This window comes from Megalops cyprinoides, chromosome 21, assembly GCF_013368585.1.
Source record: "Megalops cyprinoides isolate fMegCyp1 chromosome 21, fMegCyp1.pri, whole genome shotgun sequence".
Taxonomy (NCBI): Eukaryota; Metazoa; Chordata; class Actinopteri; order Elopiformes; family Megalopidae; genus Megalops; species Megalops cyprinoides.
Genome location: NC_050603.1, coordinates 10,997,920 through 11,014,414, shown reverse-complemented (window position 1 = coordinate 11,014,414; position 16,495 = coordinate 10,997,920). Strand labels below are relative to the sequence as shown.

The 16,495-nt window shown below is 50.1% G+C and overlaps 1 protein-coding gene and 1 long non-coding RNA gene across 2 annotated transcripts in view; both read right to left on the bottom strand.

The window, feature by feature from the left end:
- Positions 1 to 8,041: 8,041 nt before the first annotated feature.
- On the bottom strand, positions 8,042 to 13,426 carry ahdc1 (AT hook, DNA binding motif, containing 1). Its single transcript, XM_036516174.1, has 3 exons — positions 12,772 to 13,426; positions 9,183 to 12,627; positions 8,042 to 8,433 (listed from the first exon to the last, which is right to left on the bottom strand). Exons 1-2 carry the CDS (start codon positions 13,411 to 13,413, stop codon positions 9,217 to 9,219), a joined length of 4,053 nt encoding a protein of 1,350 aa, XP_036372067.1. The 5' UTR covers positions 13,414 to 13,426; the 3' UTR covers positions 8,042 to 8,433; positions 9,183 to 9,216.
- A 194-nt stretch (positions 13,427 to 13,620) lies between these two features.
- LOC118796258 overlaps positions 13,621 to 16,495 on the bottom strand; it is a 30,051-nt gene continuing 27,176 nt past the window's right edge. Inside the window, exons 2-3 of the long non-coding RNA XR_005005877.1 lie at positions 14,136 to 14,173; positions 13,621 to 13,853 (exon numbers count right to left, since the gene is read on the bottom strand). This is a non-coding gene — a long non-coding RNA (uncharacterized LOC118796258). The remainder of the gene's footprint in view (positions 13,854 to 14,135; positions 14,174 to 16,495) is intronic.

Genomic DNA, 16,495 nt, shown 5'->3' with positions numbered 1-16,495 from the left:
GGATGAACTCTGGTTTTTTATTTGCTGTTACACGGCTCTGCTGTTTCTACACGGCCTGGTACGCCTTCAGGACCATGGACAGTGGTAGCCTCACATACAGGCATGCACACCTGGAGTTCACTGGTAATCTACCCAGGTGTCACTCACTGCCTTAAGCAAGCCTCTTAGAAAGCTTAAATCCAGGCCTAGGTCTAAGTGAGACTGCTTTGACCATTTTGTTTCTTGCTTGGTTCTGATTTTGTCATGTCATGTCACATACAGTGGAAATAAAATGGCTGTTGACCACTTTACAGTTTTACTGTATCGTTGTGTCTTGTCCAATCCAATCACCATCCACACCCGGCACCGGGCCACATATGGTGGATGTAGCAAGCACAGCATTCCCTAGTGGTCTGGCATGCCATTTTATTTATTTACTTATGATGCTGAACTACAAAAACAGTAGCAGAGCACAGGGTCAAGAGGCAGGCAGGCTCTAACCCTTAGGAACAAGTCTCTAGGAAAGTGGAATGAGGACCTGCCCAACATTGGCTGCCTGACTTATTCTGTTGATAATTAACTGTGCCCCGCTGCAGGGGTGGTGCTGTGGCTAAAGCAGGCATGAGAGCTGATGGAGACTGATCTGAGCTGGCTGAGGGACTTGGGGGTTTAGGTTTACACCTAGACGGGTCTGGACCTGTCAGGAGGGTCTCCCTTTGCTCAGTATCATTGGTCTCCTTTTCGTTTGTCAGTACAATGTGGTACATGACAAATGACATCTGGTCCATTTAGTGGACATGATGATTCACTGTGCCAACTTCCAGACCTTGAGGCATTGCCTGACATCTCTGGTACGGCTAAGGTCCCTCCCGTTTTGCACTGATCAGTCTGATGTTTTCGGAGAGAGGACTCAATTGATCCTCCTTCTGAAAAGGGAGTTCCTGCTAAGGTTACTTGGGCCCTTCCCGAGAAGAGGTTGCACTTAAGCAGTTTCCTTTAAAACATTTTCTCAAGGTGAATTGTGTGGCTGCATGGTGTGTTGATCTGGCTGGACCACAGTTCGGAGAGGCAAAATCCACTTCTTCACTGCCATAAGAGCACCAGCTTTGCCACGTCTCTCAGAAAATTGTCCTTAATTCTCTCACAGAGCCTCCACCTGAGCTGATCCTAGAAGCGCTCTCTGTCGAGATGGCCTTTTCCCCTGCCATAGCGTGGTGGTAAGCTTCAAATACTCTCCTCACATGACTCACATTTGAAGTATAGGTGTAGGCTCTTCAGCTCCTTCTCCCAATGATTCCATCTTTGTCCTTTGTAGTGAGACCCTCAGTACTGGTGACCTTCCATCTACCACCCCACCCAGGTAAGATTCATCCCTCCTATTGGATAGTAAGTGGCATTTGGAGGCGTTTTGCTAGAGTCACAGTCTCTGCTCTCTGCCACAATCTGCATGCTCTATGGGCAAAGATATTTGCAACAGGGATTTGAATCCTGACTTTCAGTTGAATGATGTTTTAGAAATTGTGTAATTTCCACCATGCCAGTGAAAACAGACCATTCCAGACGCGAGGACCAAGAGACAGTTGATTACTAACAGACTCCTTCGTGATGGCCTCTGGTTTGCGTTTTAAATGTTCAATCCACTGCAGCAAAGCGGTAGCAAGCTACATAGCCAGCCAGCTAACCGAGAACCTGATAGTCCCTGGTAGTCAGAGAATGTCATTCCCTGCAGATAAAATGTACTTTCACACGCTGCACACATCTGGTGCACAAAAAAAAGAAAAGAAAAGGAAGGAAGGAACCAGAGAGAAGAAAAATGTGTTTGTAAAGAGAACCTCCTCAATCATCATTAGTCTGTTGAATGTTAAAATGAATTTATTGAAATAGCTAGTTAGCTAAGTGTTAGGAAAATGTATTCTGAAAATGATGTAGGCGGAAAGAAGTTATGAATTTAACTTACAACAATATGTGTCTCTAAATGTGTACCATAGGGGATATCAATGAGGACAGTGTATGTCTTGTATCAGTTTACAATGTGGAAAAGGACAATATCAATAATTCAAAGTGAATAACAACACCATGCACAGCTGGTTAGCTACATTGGAACATTTGTGTAGAGCGTAGTTACTATACTTTTCTACCATTAGTAAGGTGGAGCATGTGCAGGGACCCTGGACAGTCTGGACAGACAGGCTCTGGCTATCAACGCTAGGAGCCAATATACAGCAAATTTTGACTGGAATCTTCTTTAGAATCAATCAGTGTAGCTTTGCATTCAGCTTTTAGGGTATAGAGACTTTCTGCCCTTAGTAAAGGATTGTGGATGCAATGAAAATTTAACACAAAATAGTTGGCTTAGTATGGAGTTTTTGAAGGTCTTAAATGGGGTTAGGATTGGGGGTGAGCAAACAGATCTTAGATGTGCTGTCAGAGAGTATGTGGAGTAGCTTCTGGCCAGTGTTGCAAAAGCATTTTGAAACAGAAACAAATTTGGGGCATTTTAGATCTTTACCAAGTGGGAATATTGCCTGCTTGTTGATCAACAATTCAAAGGGGAAATAATGTTAGGAATCCCTTATTCACGGAAAGCAGAAAGGTTTGTAAGTGCTGCTTATGATCATTTGTATAGGAGCACAGCCCTGAATATTTCAGTGCATTGCACGCTGCTCCAGTGTGGTTTGTTGTGGAGTGACTGAGGTCCCCAGTTATTTGGGTGTTCAGCGCTCCAGCTGGGGGTGGGTGAGAGCCGTGTCTCCTCTCTGCAGCTGCTCTCAGTACAAAGCAATGAGACGGCCTCCCTGGAGGTTGTGCGTCTCCTTTATCCCCCCCCAAACAGCCCCCCTCTCAACTACGCTTGCCAGACCATTGACCCAGTCTCGCGGCGGCGAAATAGAACGAACGGTCACGTAGGAGACCTCGGTTCTGTGAACGACAGCCGATACACCACCCTCGGCAGTCACTCCGGGAGATGTTTAGCAAGCTGCGGTTAGTGAAACGCAGAGGGCTGGCGAGCAGGCCTGCAGCACGACGTAGAGGATGACGCTTCTCGCTCCGCGCAGCTTAATTTGCCCTAATGCCTCTCTCCAATTGGCCATCGGGGTCTCACGCTGTGTTGACTACAGCTCACAGAACTAAGGTTACCCACTTAACCTTTTGTTTGATTCCACCAACTACCTTTGATTCAGACTGCTGCAATTTGTCCCTTTAAAAAAAGGAATAGAGTTTCACTCAAGAGTTTAATTCGATTGTGCCACATTAGAAATACAAATGGAAAAAATCTGGTTGTGAGTACTACAATGAAAAACATATTCCAATATTTGTGTATTCATTTCAACACTGTCAGACCATATCAAATGAGTTGATGGAGGCTGGTTTAAAAAACTGACAAATTTTTTGTCTTCATGATACATATAGGCCTATGCACCACACGGTTGTTGCAGGTGAACAATCCCTGTGATGACTCTGTTCTTCGTGATAACTCTATTAATTCTATAATCTGTAACTACCTTGGCGCGCGGGGGGGGGGGGGGGGGGGGGGGGGGGGGGTCGAGATGGAAAAAGCCTGCAACAAAATTTAGCCAGCCGCGTCCCCTGAGATCCACACTGACACTACATCTGGGCGACAACAGGGGGCAGACGAAGGCAGCGGTTGGATTCAAAGGAAACAGCGGAGCTGCAGGGAGCCGTGGGTGCCGCAGCTTCGCGAGTGTGGACGGATTTAATACGGAGATAAAACAACACGAACAGCTACCGTAAACATCGCCGTACTCCGGGTTTAGCCGTTTAAATATTAGGGGAAAAAACGCAACGCAACGCACCCGTGTTATTTTTTTAAGCGGAGAATTAGATCATTCACACGGTTTGCAGAACAATACCATAATTTATTGACGTTATAACGCCTGTCACCAACAGTTAATCGTAAACCAGACCTTGATGAAGAGGCAGACCGCGGGAGGCGGCTGTGGCTGGGATCTGTTGCCGTGTTCCGTTTCCTTCTGCATGGCAGCCCGCTCGGCTCATGTCCTCGGCTGAACCCGGGCTCTGTGTGCTCTCATTAGAATGTCTGACGCCAACAGAACAGAAGTGCCGCGTTCCAACTGCCTGAGCGGCGCTTTCCCGGCCAGAATACTAATCGAGCCCTCTCTCTGTCCAAAAAACACTCGCTATCTCCCCGCACCTTGCGACGGTCTCGATCGGCGCAATCAATGCGATGTTAAGAGCGACGCGCCAGGCCGCACACAGAGATCGCCACATGATGACGATTGCACTGGTCACGGCGGACAAGCACAACAGGAAATGCGCTTTATTAAATGGCTTTCTCGGTGGCGTGTTTGTTGTGCTGAAATCAGAAACGCTCGCAGCGCAGAGGATCCCTGACTACGCAGTACATTGCTCAGTGGCTGTATACAGTGTCAGCCGGACGGGAGAGCTGAGCCACCTAATGGTTGAAGGGATTGTCCACAAACCTTCCTGAAACTTCCTTGTTGAAATTCAGCTCGGTAAATGCAGCACGTGAGAAAAATGTCGGTGCGATTTGCGTTCCTGTAAATAGATCCTTAATGTCCAAAGGGTCTTAATTTAGTCTCAGATTAAATCCCAAAGTACTCACTACACCTCCTTGTTTGGATAGAGAGCGAATGGCGAATATACCGGCAAGCGTCCACGTTTTCAGTGTATACAAACATCGAGTTGCGCACATTGTACAAAGCAGATATCATCTATACGTCATAAGGAACACTTGTCCCATTAAAATTACTGATATCAAACTGAAAGCTGGACAAAACAATTAGGGCCACAACAGCTCACACAAACAAACAAACAACACCAACAACTAAAAAAAAAATCACCATTCCAAAACTATCCATTTTTTTCACAAAGTAAGTGTAAGTTGGCGCTGTTTTTTCCATCTTACCATATGGAGATACTGGTATTTTGAAAGATGTGTCACACTGATGTGTCAAATGGAGGAAAGTGTCGGCGTGAGGTACCTGTGAGTCCGCTAGTCTAGATTGTTGGAAACCGTTAACGAAAAGGTTATACCGTATACGTTAGAAGAATTAATGTTCTGCACTTATTCTCTTTATGCATCCAATGTAATTGTGCTAAAATATAATGGAAGTGTCTTTATTCATAACCGTATATATGTAACGATTTTTATTTACATTTTAGACTATAAATTCAGGATTACGAATTTGCAAAATATCAGGAAGACCATTGTGACACAAACACTGTGGGCTCAGGATTGTGGGGTGTAGCTGTACTGCTGTACTGCAAGGATATTATGGGTCTTTAATTAATACTGTAGGACCTGTAGAGTATAATGGTAAGCATGAAGTATGATAGTAGGAGTCATACCTGTATGTATTCTGCTGGGTCATTTTTAACTGTGGAAGATTATATTTATAGAAATAATTTATTATTCTTTCACAATGTTTGGCATTTGACACTGTAGAAAATGTGCATGTTTGCTAGCTAGTAAAATTTGGTAGCTGGATTTTATACCTTATTGGTGGGCAATCGATCGCCTTAGCTCTCAGGGTCTGTGTGGCCTAGTGAGGTTAATTTATTTTTCAGCCCTATTAGCCAGTTAACATTGCCTTTTCTGGCTAACTTGCTTTCTGTCTGAAAATTAACCAGCTTGCAAACTCAACTTTTCAACCTTATTTCCTAGCCACCTATTACATTTCTATTTCAGAAGTGCATTTTTCCTCCCGTTGAAATTTTATTGCTGTATTGGCAATATTACTAGTCTTTCGTGTAACAGTAACAGTAATATTTGGCTAGATGGAACCCCAACAATTATTTGGTTGAAATAATGTGGTGTATTGCACACGTGACCACATCTGTGGGCACTGTGTGAGTTTAGTCTTTCTCTTGCATTTGGTTAGAATGATGCTCCTGGGTGAATGTGATAAAGAGCAACGATGAGAAATGTGAAGTGGGGACCTGGAGGGTTTACTAAGATATAATAAGTAGGGCCATTAAGATGGAAAAGCAGATGAAAAGTGGGCAGAATGGAAAGATAAGGGTGAAATAATCAAAGTAATTATAATTTGCGCGTTTTGGCCATTTCTGCAGGAAACTCTGAAAAACACATAACTCTTTGTGCTGTATAGATATAGAGTATACTAGCATATATAAACTGGCAGATGGCATACTGTGATCCCAATAATTTGCTTATTCAAAATGTACTTTAGGACCAGAACCTACCTACTTACCTCTATTGAACACCTTCAGAAGTTACCGTGATGGTGGATTTGTGCATTTGTTCATTGATGGACATCAGTTTACAACACATACTGCATATATCCGTTGCTCATTACATTATCTATATTGGCTAATAGTGGACACAGACAATTTGGTTAACATATCAACATTTGCTGTAAGGACGTATAACTCTGAGCAGACCATGCTCATAATTGATGCCCCTGAAAGACAAGTACATCTTAGGTACTGTATGAAGTGTATCACTTGTCTTACCTGAAATACACTGGAACCATTTTCAGCATTAGTATGGAAAAATGCAGCAGTCTGGCTCATTCGCACAGACAACACCAACACCCCCTTCACGCAAAATTCTGTGCTATCTCCCCTTTGTCATTATAACAGCATATAGAGGGAACAAACTGACTATTGACTGACCCCTAACCTTGTTTACCAGTCATTTGTCTGGTCTGCTCTACTATATAGCTAATAGTCAAAGCTAGAGTTCCCCTGTCCAGAAACTGGATTCCCTCCTTTCTAAAGTAAAGACTGGGGTTCTCCTTTCCCACAAGTACAAGATGTGGGGTTCCACTCCCTGAAAGAGGATCACCTCCCACACTCAAATTAATATCAGTCCAGTCAGGGATTAGCAATGGTCGGAACCAAATGTGTATTTAAATATTTGCACCTCAGATACATGATATGTAACAGACAAATACAATATTCCATTGCACAAATCACCATACAACACAGTTAGGAGACCAGGAAAAGGAAACAGAGAAGAGAGTGAAAGAAAAGCCAAGACAAGAAGAAGAGAAGAGAAGGCAGTCCAGTCCACACCCTGAGATCCAGAACTCGCCTCCTTCATTGGACCGGAGCCACGGACACACTCACTCTCACTCTCTCTCTCTTTCTCTCTCTCTCTCTCTCTCTCTCTTTCTCTCTCTCTCTCCACGCCCTGCGCACACAGGGATATGTACACAATCACAAGTCTGTTTCTTTGGGGTGAGCACATCATATTTGTGTCTTTTTTTCTTTTTTTTTTCTCTTTTTTAAGAATAAAAAACATACCAACAAACAAATGAACAAACAAAATCTACAGAGTGAGACCATGCCGCAGTCCACGCCACAGAAAGCACAGGAGATGGGCGGGCAGATGGGGGCGGGTGGGCGAGAGCCATGTGCCTGCCGGAGTGGAAAACGGGCGAGGGGGGGTGTGGGGCAATCACCCCACACCCACTGAAGAAAACCAGGTATCTACACAGGGCTCCCTCTCCAGATCAACATCGCCCCCTTACAAGCCTTTTTCAGTGCATATTTCACATTACTGTTTTAACATCACGCGTCTGTCCTCTTCTCGTGCTGAAGTCTATGTACAGATGCTGGTATCGTATGAGCATAGAGTCCACAGCTCTAGGGTGGGGGGAGGGGGGGTGTGGGGGGTTGTTGCTGGTTGCTGGGTGGCAGAGGCTGCGAGGGAGAGGGGTTGTCGGAGGCGAGGTCATCCATCACTCCCGGTGCATGATGGGAGATGGTGCTGAGACTTAAAACATTAGAGATCAGCGCTGTTCAGAGCCATCTCTGTCCGCCTTGGAGGTCGTAAGAAACATCGGAACAGCTGTGGAATTCTGGTTAAAGTGTGAAGTGTTCTCACTGTCGAGGGTAGTGATGGGTGAAACGCGTCTGCACACCTGGACCACGTGCAAAGAGCCGCGGGCCACGGTCTGCATCATCCGGGTCCGCACATCTGTCCGTTAGCCTCTCTCTTTCTCCCGTTAGCCTCCTCCTCATCCTCTTCTACACCCTCATTCCAGGAACTCCACCTCCCCCAGCTGCAGAGTGCCTGTGTGTGTGTGTGTGTGTGTGTGTGCGTGTGTTTGTGTTTATGTATTGTGCATGAGTAAACGCATGTAGTGCATCTGTAGCCATAAGTCTGTATGTGCTTACTAATGTACTGCAAATTGTCTCTGTTGTAGATGGAGTGTGTGTGTGTGTGTAGTGTGTGTAGTGTGTTTGTAAGTGTAGTTGAGATTCCTGTGAGGTGTGTTGAGCTGTGTGTGTAGAGCATTGCGTGTGTTCTGTTTGCTCTTGATTGTCACTGCTGGGGCACGTTATAGGTGTGTCCATTGAGAAGAAAATTTTGTTCAAGTGTCCATGTCTTCATCACGATTATTGTTTCTTGTTTTAAATCCGCCACGATTTCAATCTCCATAAAAAAAGTTTAAAAATTTGAAAAAACATGATTGATTGCACCTGTTCACACAAAGGAGAGATTGGCAGAGAAAGACATGTTCAGACTTTGTGGTGAGCGTAAAACTTCAAAATACAAACTGTTTTTACATCAACAGAGAAAAACAAAAGATGGAGAAAAGACATTTGATCATATAAAACATGGAATATTTGGGTAGGGTGGTTGTAGAATGTGGTGTGGGGTGGTATGTGGAAGTAAAAAAACAACATTTTATATATACATATACATATATATACATAAAATGTATATATGCTATATACTATATAGTGTGTCTGCTAAGCATATAAATAATGCAATCTGATGATACCCTTTGTCTGCCATCAATGCAGTCACCACTGGTGTAATGTTGTACATTCACAGATCATTCTTAAATATGTGGGATGAGAGACATGTATGGAAGTATACAATACCAGTCAAAAGGTGTTTTTACTATTTTCCACATTTTAGAATGATAGTAAAGACATCAAACAAACAAATCAAAATCTTACAATTTTAGATTCTTCTAAATAGCCAAAAAATATTTTTTAAAATTAAGTTTTTTTTAGAGAAATTCATGCACAGACATCAACTTCACTACATGTATTTGCCTAACAAACAAATTTCAAGCATTTAAGCATAAGCCTGTAGATCAAAATGTCTTTGAATGCATGTTTCCCATTATCTTAATCAGGTGTTTCCAAACTTTTGACAGGTACTGCATATATCATAAATGTAACATAACAGAAAATGCACCTGTGTAGTCTCACCTCACCTGTGACCCACTCCGCTCAGCATGATGGCTCCCCCTACAGGCTGGTGACGGTGAACCCGTCCTCTGCGGGCTGGTCCAGCAACTGGCAAAGCACGCCACTGCGGGGTGGCTGTGGGGGGTAGCGCTGGGGCATGGGGGGGTAGCTGTCGGGGTGCAGGGAGAAGCCCATGTCCTCCGGGAGTGGGGAGTCCAGTCCCACGGTGGCACAGGAAGAGGAAGAGGAGGAGCCTCGATGGAGGGGGGTGGGGTAAGGGGAGGGGGCCGGAGGTGCCGCTCGGAGGCTGGACCCCCCTACTTGGTTCAGGTCCCTTTTCTCAGTCCGGGCGTGGAGAGGCAGGGAGCTGACGGCGGGACGCTCCGCCTCGTAGCTGTGCGGACTGCCGGCCAGTGAGCCTCCCTGGCCGTACCAGCAGGGAGATCCGCAGTAACTCGGGGAGTCGTACTGCGGGAAGTCCTTGTTGGGGGCGCGGTGGGGGCTGTGGGCGGCACTGCAGGAGGGCAGCAGCCGGGGCGTGGGGGAGCAGCTCGGGGAGAAGGTCCGGGGGGGTGCTGAGTAGGACGGGGGGTGGGCCGGTTTGGGGTACGGCTTCAGGACGTCGGGCTGCAGGGAGATGCTGGGGGAGAGGGAGGCGGTCTCGTTGGGGAAAATTTGGGAGAAGCGCTCGTCTGAGGAGGGGGTGGAGGGGTGCACGGAGTAGGGGCTAGAGTACTCGCAGACCTCCATGCCAAAGCCCTGTTGCTGGGAAGGCAGGGGAGAGAGACTGCTGCTGTCCCCGCTGTAGTAGTCCAGTGTGTCCTGGTACAGGCCCGTCCCGCCGGTTTGGGACGCCGGCGCGGGGGGCTTCTGGGGTTTCGGCTTCCCAGGAGGGGCTCGATCCCGCTGGCAGGAGGAGTAGCCCCCCCTGCCTCGCGGGCCCCGTGCCTGTCGGGCAGTCATTGGGCTACGTTTGGAGCCGGGCCCGGGCGAGGGGGAGCTGGAGGGCGAAGCCGGCGGGAAACTCAGGGAACAGCTTTCCCTCTCCCCCTGGGGGTCGGCCCGTTTCCTCCGGCCCCTCCCCGGCTTCGACCCCCCCTGAAAGAGGACGTTCTGGCTCCAGTTGTAGGAGGAGCCGGCCGAGCTCTCATGCCAGTCCAGCATCAGCTTCTCCAGGCTGGACAGACTGGACTGCACCTCCACTGAGGGTGGGTTGTCCCGAGGTCTGTACCCCCCGCTCCCCCCTCCCCCCATGCCAGCCCCCGCTGGCCCCAGGTGCGAGGAGTCAGAGGAGGATTCGGAAAAGGTCTCGGAAAAGGACCGCTGCTTGGCCTTCTGGGGTGTGTAGTTTGAAATGTCCAAGATGTCTTTGGACTCATTGCCGCCGCTGGTGTTGTACTCATACCCATGGTACTGGTGTGGCCCAAAGGTGTCAGCACCCCAACTCTGGTACCCCTGCCTGTACCCCCACTGAGAGGAGGGGTACTGCCTGCAGCTTTCCGGGGGAGAGGAGGAAGGGAAGGGGCTACTTTTTGCCATAGCCATATAACTACCGCTTGGAGAGGCTGGCCCTGTCATTGCCGCACAGTGGGCCGATCCTGGGTAGCCGCTGTAGCCCCTCTTAGCCTGAGCACTCTGGAAGCTGGAATAGCCCATGTGGCACTGCCCTGCGGGGGAGGCTGGGGTCGCCTTGCCGCTGCTGAGTCCTGCACCGTAGGGGTAGCTGCAGTCACTCAGTCTCTGCTGTTGGGGGGCAGTGCTGGCTCCCCCGGCTGGCTGCCCGCTGCTATAGCCAGAGGGGTACTGGGGGAAACTGGAGGAGGAGGGGTGCGGCGAGCTAGGAGACCGGGACAGAGAAAGTGCGGGGGTTGCGGATTTTTGGAAGGAGGTGGTTGGGGACGTCTGAGACAGGCTGTAGCTGTAAGGGGGCCGGGCGGGGGTGTTGGATTGTGGCTGAAGGGGCGCGTCGTTGGCGGGACTAGGTCCCTTGGGGGTCCTCTTGGGGAAGGCGGGGGACCAGCGCTGCCCGGGGGCTGGGCTGTTGGATTCGTACCCTGGCCCCAGCTTGCGGGAGTCGGGGCGAGAGGCGGGGCTGGAGAGAGAGATGTCCAGCAGGTCGGAGGAGTCATCAGAGTCCAAAAGGGAGCGGAAATACCCTGCGAAAAGCCCCTGGGCCTCGTCTCCACCACCCGCTCCTCCACTAGCTCCTGGGCTGGGGTAGAAGCCCCCCTTTCCCATGTCACAAGAGGTAAAGCCCCCCCTGGGGGACCCACAACCCTGGTACCCCGGCCCCCTCTCCCTGTCGTTCAGACCCTCCCGGCCCCCCCCTTTCACCCCCCAGCCGCCACCATTGGCCCCATCCTGCTCCTGCTGTCCCTGCTTCATCACCCCGTTCTTACGCGAGCGGCGCTTTCGGACGGCCTTCTCGCCCGGGGCGAGGCTGCCCGACTCCGTCCCAAGAAGAGCCGCCCTGCTCAGCCCCGCAGACGCCCCTTTCCCCCGTTTGCGGGGCTGCCCGGGCTCAGAGGGGGGCGCTTTCCGCTTCTTCCCGATGGTCTCGAAGAAGTCGCTGAAGGAGATCTTGAAGGCCTCACTGGAGCCTATGGCCCCACCCCCCCGGGCCCCCGCGCACCCTGCCCGGCCTCCCCTCCGCCGGAACCCCGTCAGCCTGTGCAGCAGTGTGGAGATCCCCGGGTTTTCCAGCGGCATGTGGAAGGTTTCGGGCTCACTGGGGGTCCAGCAGCGGGGTGGCGAGCACCGCCCCGTGGCTGGGGGCTGCCGGTTCAGGAAGGCCAGCTTGGACAGGACGTCCCCGTACTCTGCCTTCACGTCATTGGTGTCGGCCACGTAGCAGGGCTGCGGGGAGGGCAGCTTGACCCGCCGGCGGCGGCGCTGCTTCTTGGGCTCGCCGGAGGCGGCAGCTGCGGCGTTGGCCCGGGCCTCGCGGGGGTCCGGCTGGCCCGGCAGGACCTGCTTGGGCGGGCGTCCCCGCCGCCGTTTGAGAATGACCGGCAGCTCTCCCGGAGGGAACATCACCATGACGCTCTTTCCGTTATTCTTCATCTTCAGCAGCGCGGTGGGCTCGCGAGGGGCCGCCCCTCCGCTCTCACCTCCGCCCGCCCCCTCCCCGCCCTCCCCCCCGGGCCCCCTGCCCCCTTCCTGACCTAACGGTGGCGCGGGGGGCTCCAGGGACGAGATCTTGTAGCTTTTTTGGCGTCGGCTCAAGCTGACAGGGATGCGAGGTACTTTCACCACGATCTTTCGCACGCCCACGCATCTCCCCCTCCGGCGGCCGCGGGAAGAGGGGGGACTGGGGGCCTCCCGGGATGGCTCAGCGCCTGACGTCTGCACCCCGGGCTCCGAAACGGACTGGGACATGGGTCGGAGCTCACCGGACACGGAGGCCCCCTCTGGAAGGAGGGACACCTCCCCGACCCCCACACTGAACCCCTCTCCTCTCCAGCTCCTCTCCTCGTCCCTCTCCCCCTCCCCCTCCCTCTCCTCCTTCTTCTCCTCGTCCTCCATCGTCCGCCTTAGCCGGGACGATTTGCGCAGCCGGCAGGGGAAGCGCGGACGCCCCGAGCTGCGAAGCGCATACTTCCTCTCGCCCTCCACGGGGGTGGGCGGGGGGGCCGGGACTGGGACGGGGACCGGGTTAGGGATAGGGGTGGGGATCGGGGGCGAAGCTCCGGGGATGGGGCCAGCCTGAGTGTCCAGGTCCCTTTCAGGAGGGGTGAGGGGGGCGGGGGGGAAGTAAGGAGGGGCGTGTGGCTGCGTTGAGGCCGGGTAGGCCTCGGGGTGGGGGGCTCCTGTGAGAATCTCCGGGGAGACCACACCCAGCTCGTTTGTTACCGAGGAGGAGTCTGCGTCCACCTGCCCTTGCATCTGCAGGTCGGGGCATGTCTGCGGAAGCTGCTCCAACTGCTGTGTGGCCTCAGTCTGCTCCGGCTGCTCCAGCTGCTCCAGCTGCTCCAGCTGCTCCGACTGCCGCCTCCTCCTGGCCCCGATGCGCGGCCTCCTGTGCAGCCGGTCCTCCGGGCTGCGCAGCCCGTTTGCCAGGGAGGGGGACGAGAAGAAGCTGTAGTGGAGGGAGGCCCCCGAAGCGGCAGTGGCGGGGGCGTCCCCGGCGGCCCCCGCGTGGCCCCCATCGCCCCCCCAGCCCGCCGGGCCTTCCAGCTCCAGGCAGTCGTCCTCAGTGAGCAGCCCGCAGCCGAGACGCACACCGCCCGAGCGCAGACGCCCCGACAGCCGGCTCATGGACTTGGCGATGTCGCGGAGCTGCACCACGGGACACAGGTCGAGCCCACCTTGGCAGCGCAGGCGTAAGGAGGTCAGGACCCCCTCGCCGCGGCAGGCGTCCGCGCCCCTCCCGCTGACCGCGCCGGTCCCGTCGGCCGGGCCTCCCCTGCTGAGCCCGCTCTTTCCGCCTCCTGCACTCCCGCGGCTCTCTCCGTGCGCCTCTCCCCTCGGGCGGCGGGTCCCGCCCCTTCCGCCCCTGCGTGAGCGGAGCGGAGGCTGGGACGGCTCTTCGCCTCTCCCCTTCCCGGGACGCGAGTGTGGCGGGGCGGAGCTGGCGGCTGCAGCCGCGTGGCAGAGGGGCTGGCGGGTGCTTTTAGCTCCTGGGCCCGGGCCAGGGGCCTCGCTCGGCTGCTGCTCCTGCTCTGACTCCTGGGGGTCTAGCAGGTGGATGCACAGATCTGCATGAATGACACAGACAGAAAATTATCACTTCTGAAGTCAGACTTCTGTTATTTTGAAAACAAGCACAAAATCTCAAACAACAGCAATGACAAACAATAGTAATAATTACAGTAAATATAGCAATACACCCACACAAGGCTCATATGATGAATACTGTATGAGTGAGCGGAACGAGCGAAGCCCCCCAGTAATGCATCTGACATGCTAAAGAACGATAGTTAAGAAGATATCAGGTGCTGTAAGCAGACACAGAGGCAGATCTTTCTGAGGAATCTTACCTTGTCCTCCACTGTTCCTGCCATTGTAGCTGATGTTCCTACGGACAAGGAGAACAAATTCAATGCCAGTGTTGCCTGTTCTTAAGAAAACATCTGTAATGTGAAGGGCTTTTTAAGTGATTTCATAGGTAGGCAGGTACATCAGTCAAAAAGATAGTTTGGACACAAAATAACTGCCTGACAAACCGGCAAAGACTAATAATAAAGCAGTTTATCTGCTGTAAAAAATATAACTTAATACAGGTTGACAATCACATGATAATACAGAGTTAGTCATTGTTAATAGCTCTGGCATGCAAAGGTGCAGGTCTGCTCTGCACACAGAAAGACTTTGCACTCTGCACACCCCTGCTAAGGTTCATGGACTGTCACCTCCTGTCCATCTCCAGCGGGGCAGGATTCCTCCGCCCAGTGCAGACCACTGAATTTGCAATGGGACTGATTCCTTTCAGCGTGCAATAATTCACACTTTCAACAAAGATCTACATAAGCAGGATGGTTACCGACACTATCAAACCAAAATGAGTTCAAATGATCTCCAGTTCAAATAAAGCTTAAAAGTTAAACCTGTGATATCTTACATGCCGCCCACCCCCCAGTTTAACAACACAAAATAAACTGATAACAAACGCATCAATAATAACAGTTCAGTGTTGACACAGCAATGTATAGTGAAACCTTATGGAGTTCTACATCATGTCCGTTATAAAATAAAAATCAAACACAGATTGGTAAGACAGAAGCATAAACACTTCATCAAACCTGAAGCTGCAAGCCCCCTCAAAGGCTTACAGAACTGCTATGTGCATGAACAGAAGCATAACTGTAGAGATCGACACTTTTGTTACAGTTCCAAGGTTTCACAGCAAGTGGCCAAAGAAAAGGATGTATAAGACGTGAGGTAAACTGACAAAAGAAACTTGTATAACGCCGGTCTGTGCATTGACGTGGGAGGTGAATACTGAAATGCACTCGGGCTAAGAGAGAGCAGGGCCACATGTTCTCTGGAGTGACCCGGGTTACAGATGAGTCACCTACCACCTCACTCAGGGCACTGAATTTTTTTTTAGCCAACATGGCACTGTGTTCACCCGCAATGTAGGCAACCTCGGTTCAATGCCTTTCAGGGTCTGCTTGTCTACAGCAACCCCGCCCCCACCCCCCTTCATGCAAGCTATACCCGCCCCTGCTCCCACTACAAAGACATTATGCAGTGTGGTGCTGCGTATCTGAGTCACGATGTTCAAGGGAAAAGTATATTCATAAGAGGCAAGGGGGCTGTCGAACTTATTCTGGGACCTGTGGCAGTCCTCACCCAATGACCAAAGAATGATCAGCATACAAATTTCACGCTCCTCTAACGTACAATTCGGGACAAGTGCTCATTCACAGAGGGCATGGTTTTGACCATATTGGATTCAGAAAGATGCACATCGCTGCCTTCCTGAAATTAATATGTGCATTGCGTGACCGCTACTGACAGCTCTTAAGATTTCAAAGCAATCAGACATAATCACATGGTTTTGATGCCGAAGATAGAAATGGAAAAATAATAACACTATACAAGCTGTAAATTAATGAATAAGGGCGAGTAAAGTAATGAACACTGATTTGTAAATTTTATGCATTTCTTGGAGATTTAAATTAACTGCTTGTTTACTGACACTTGTAACAAATGAAAGCAGGGCATTAGAAAAATTACCTGTTTTTTATTGTTTTTTTTTTCTTAAATCATCATGACAGAATTTTGACAACATTTATATCATCCACACATCAACTTACCTTTAATAAAACAAGAAGAAAATAGCTTGTTGTTGCTGTTTGTTAAAGTCTCAACTTTAACAGGTTTGTAGATGCTGTCGAAACTTTACAACTATGTCAGTTTTACACGTACACTTGGTGGTGGGAATAACGAAGCATGAAAAGGAAAGGATTTCAATGCAATATCTGTACAAAGGATTCTGGAGAGGTAGACAAATTACACTTCAACTGAGACAATGTTCAGTAAGGAAAAGGTAGGTTTCATACACCTTATGTCATGAGGATATCTCAGATTAAAAGATGAAAATATCAGCCACTAGTATAATACAATACATGAGGGAAAGTGCGTACCAACTCCCATTTAAATCCTGCTAATGTCACATTTTTCACGTTTTGACCATATGATGATCCTCGATAATGATCACTTTATATCAGATCATAGCGAGTTAGAACTAAGCAGTGAGGAGACAAATGGCATGATGGTCAGATGAATGTTAAGATTCTTTATTTCTCAAAGAAAAAGACAAAAAGATACTGCTTTGAAGAATGAATATTCCCATTTTGGACACATGTGCAGAGGTAGATAAGTTCACCAGTAT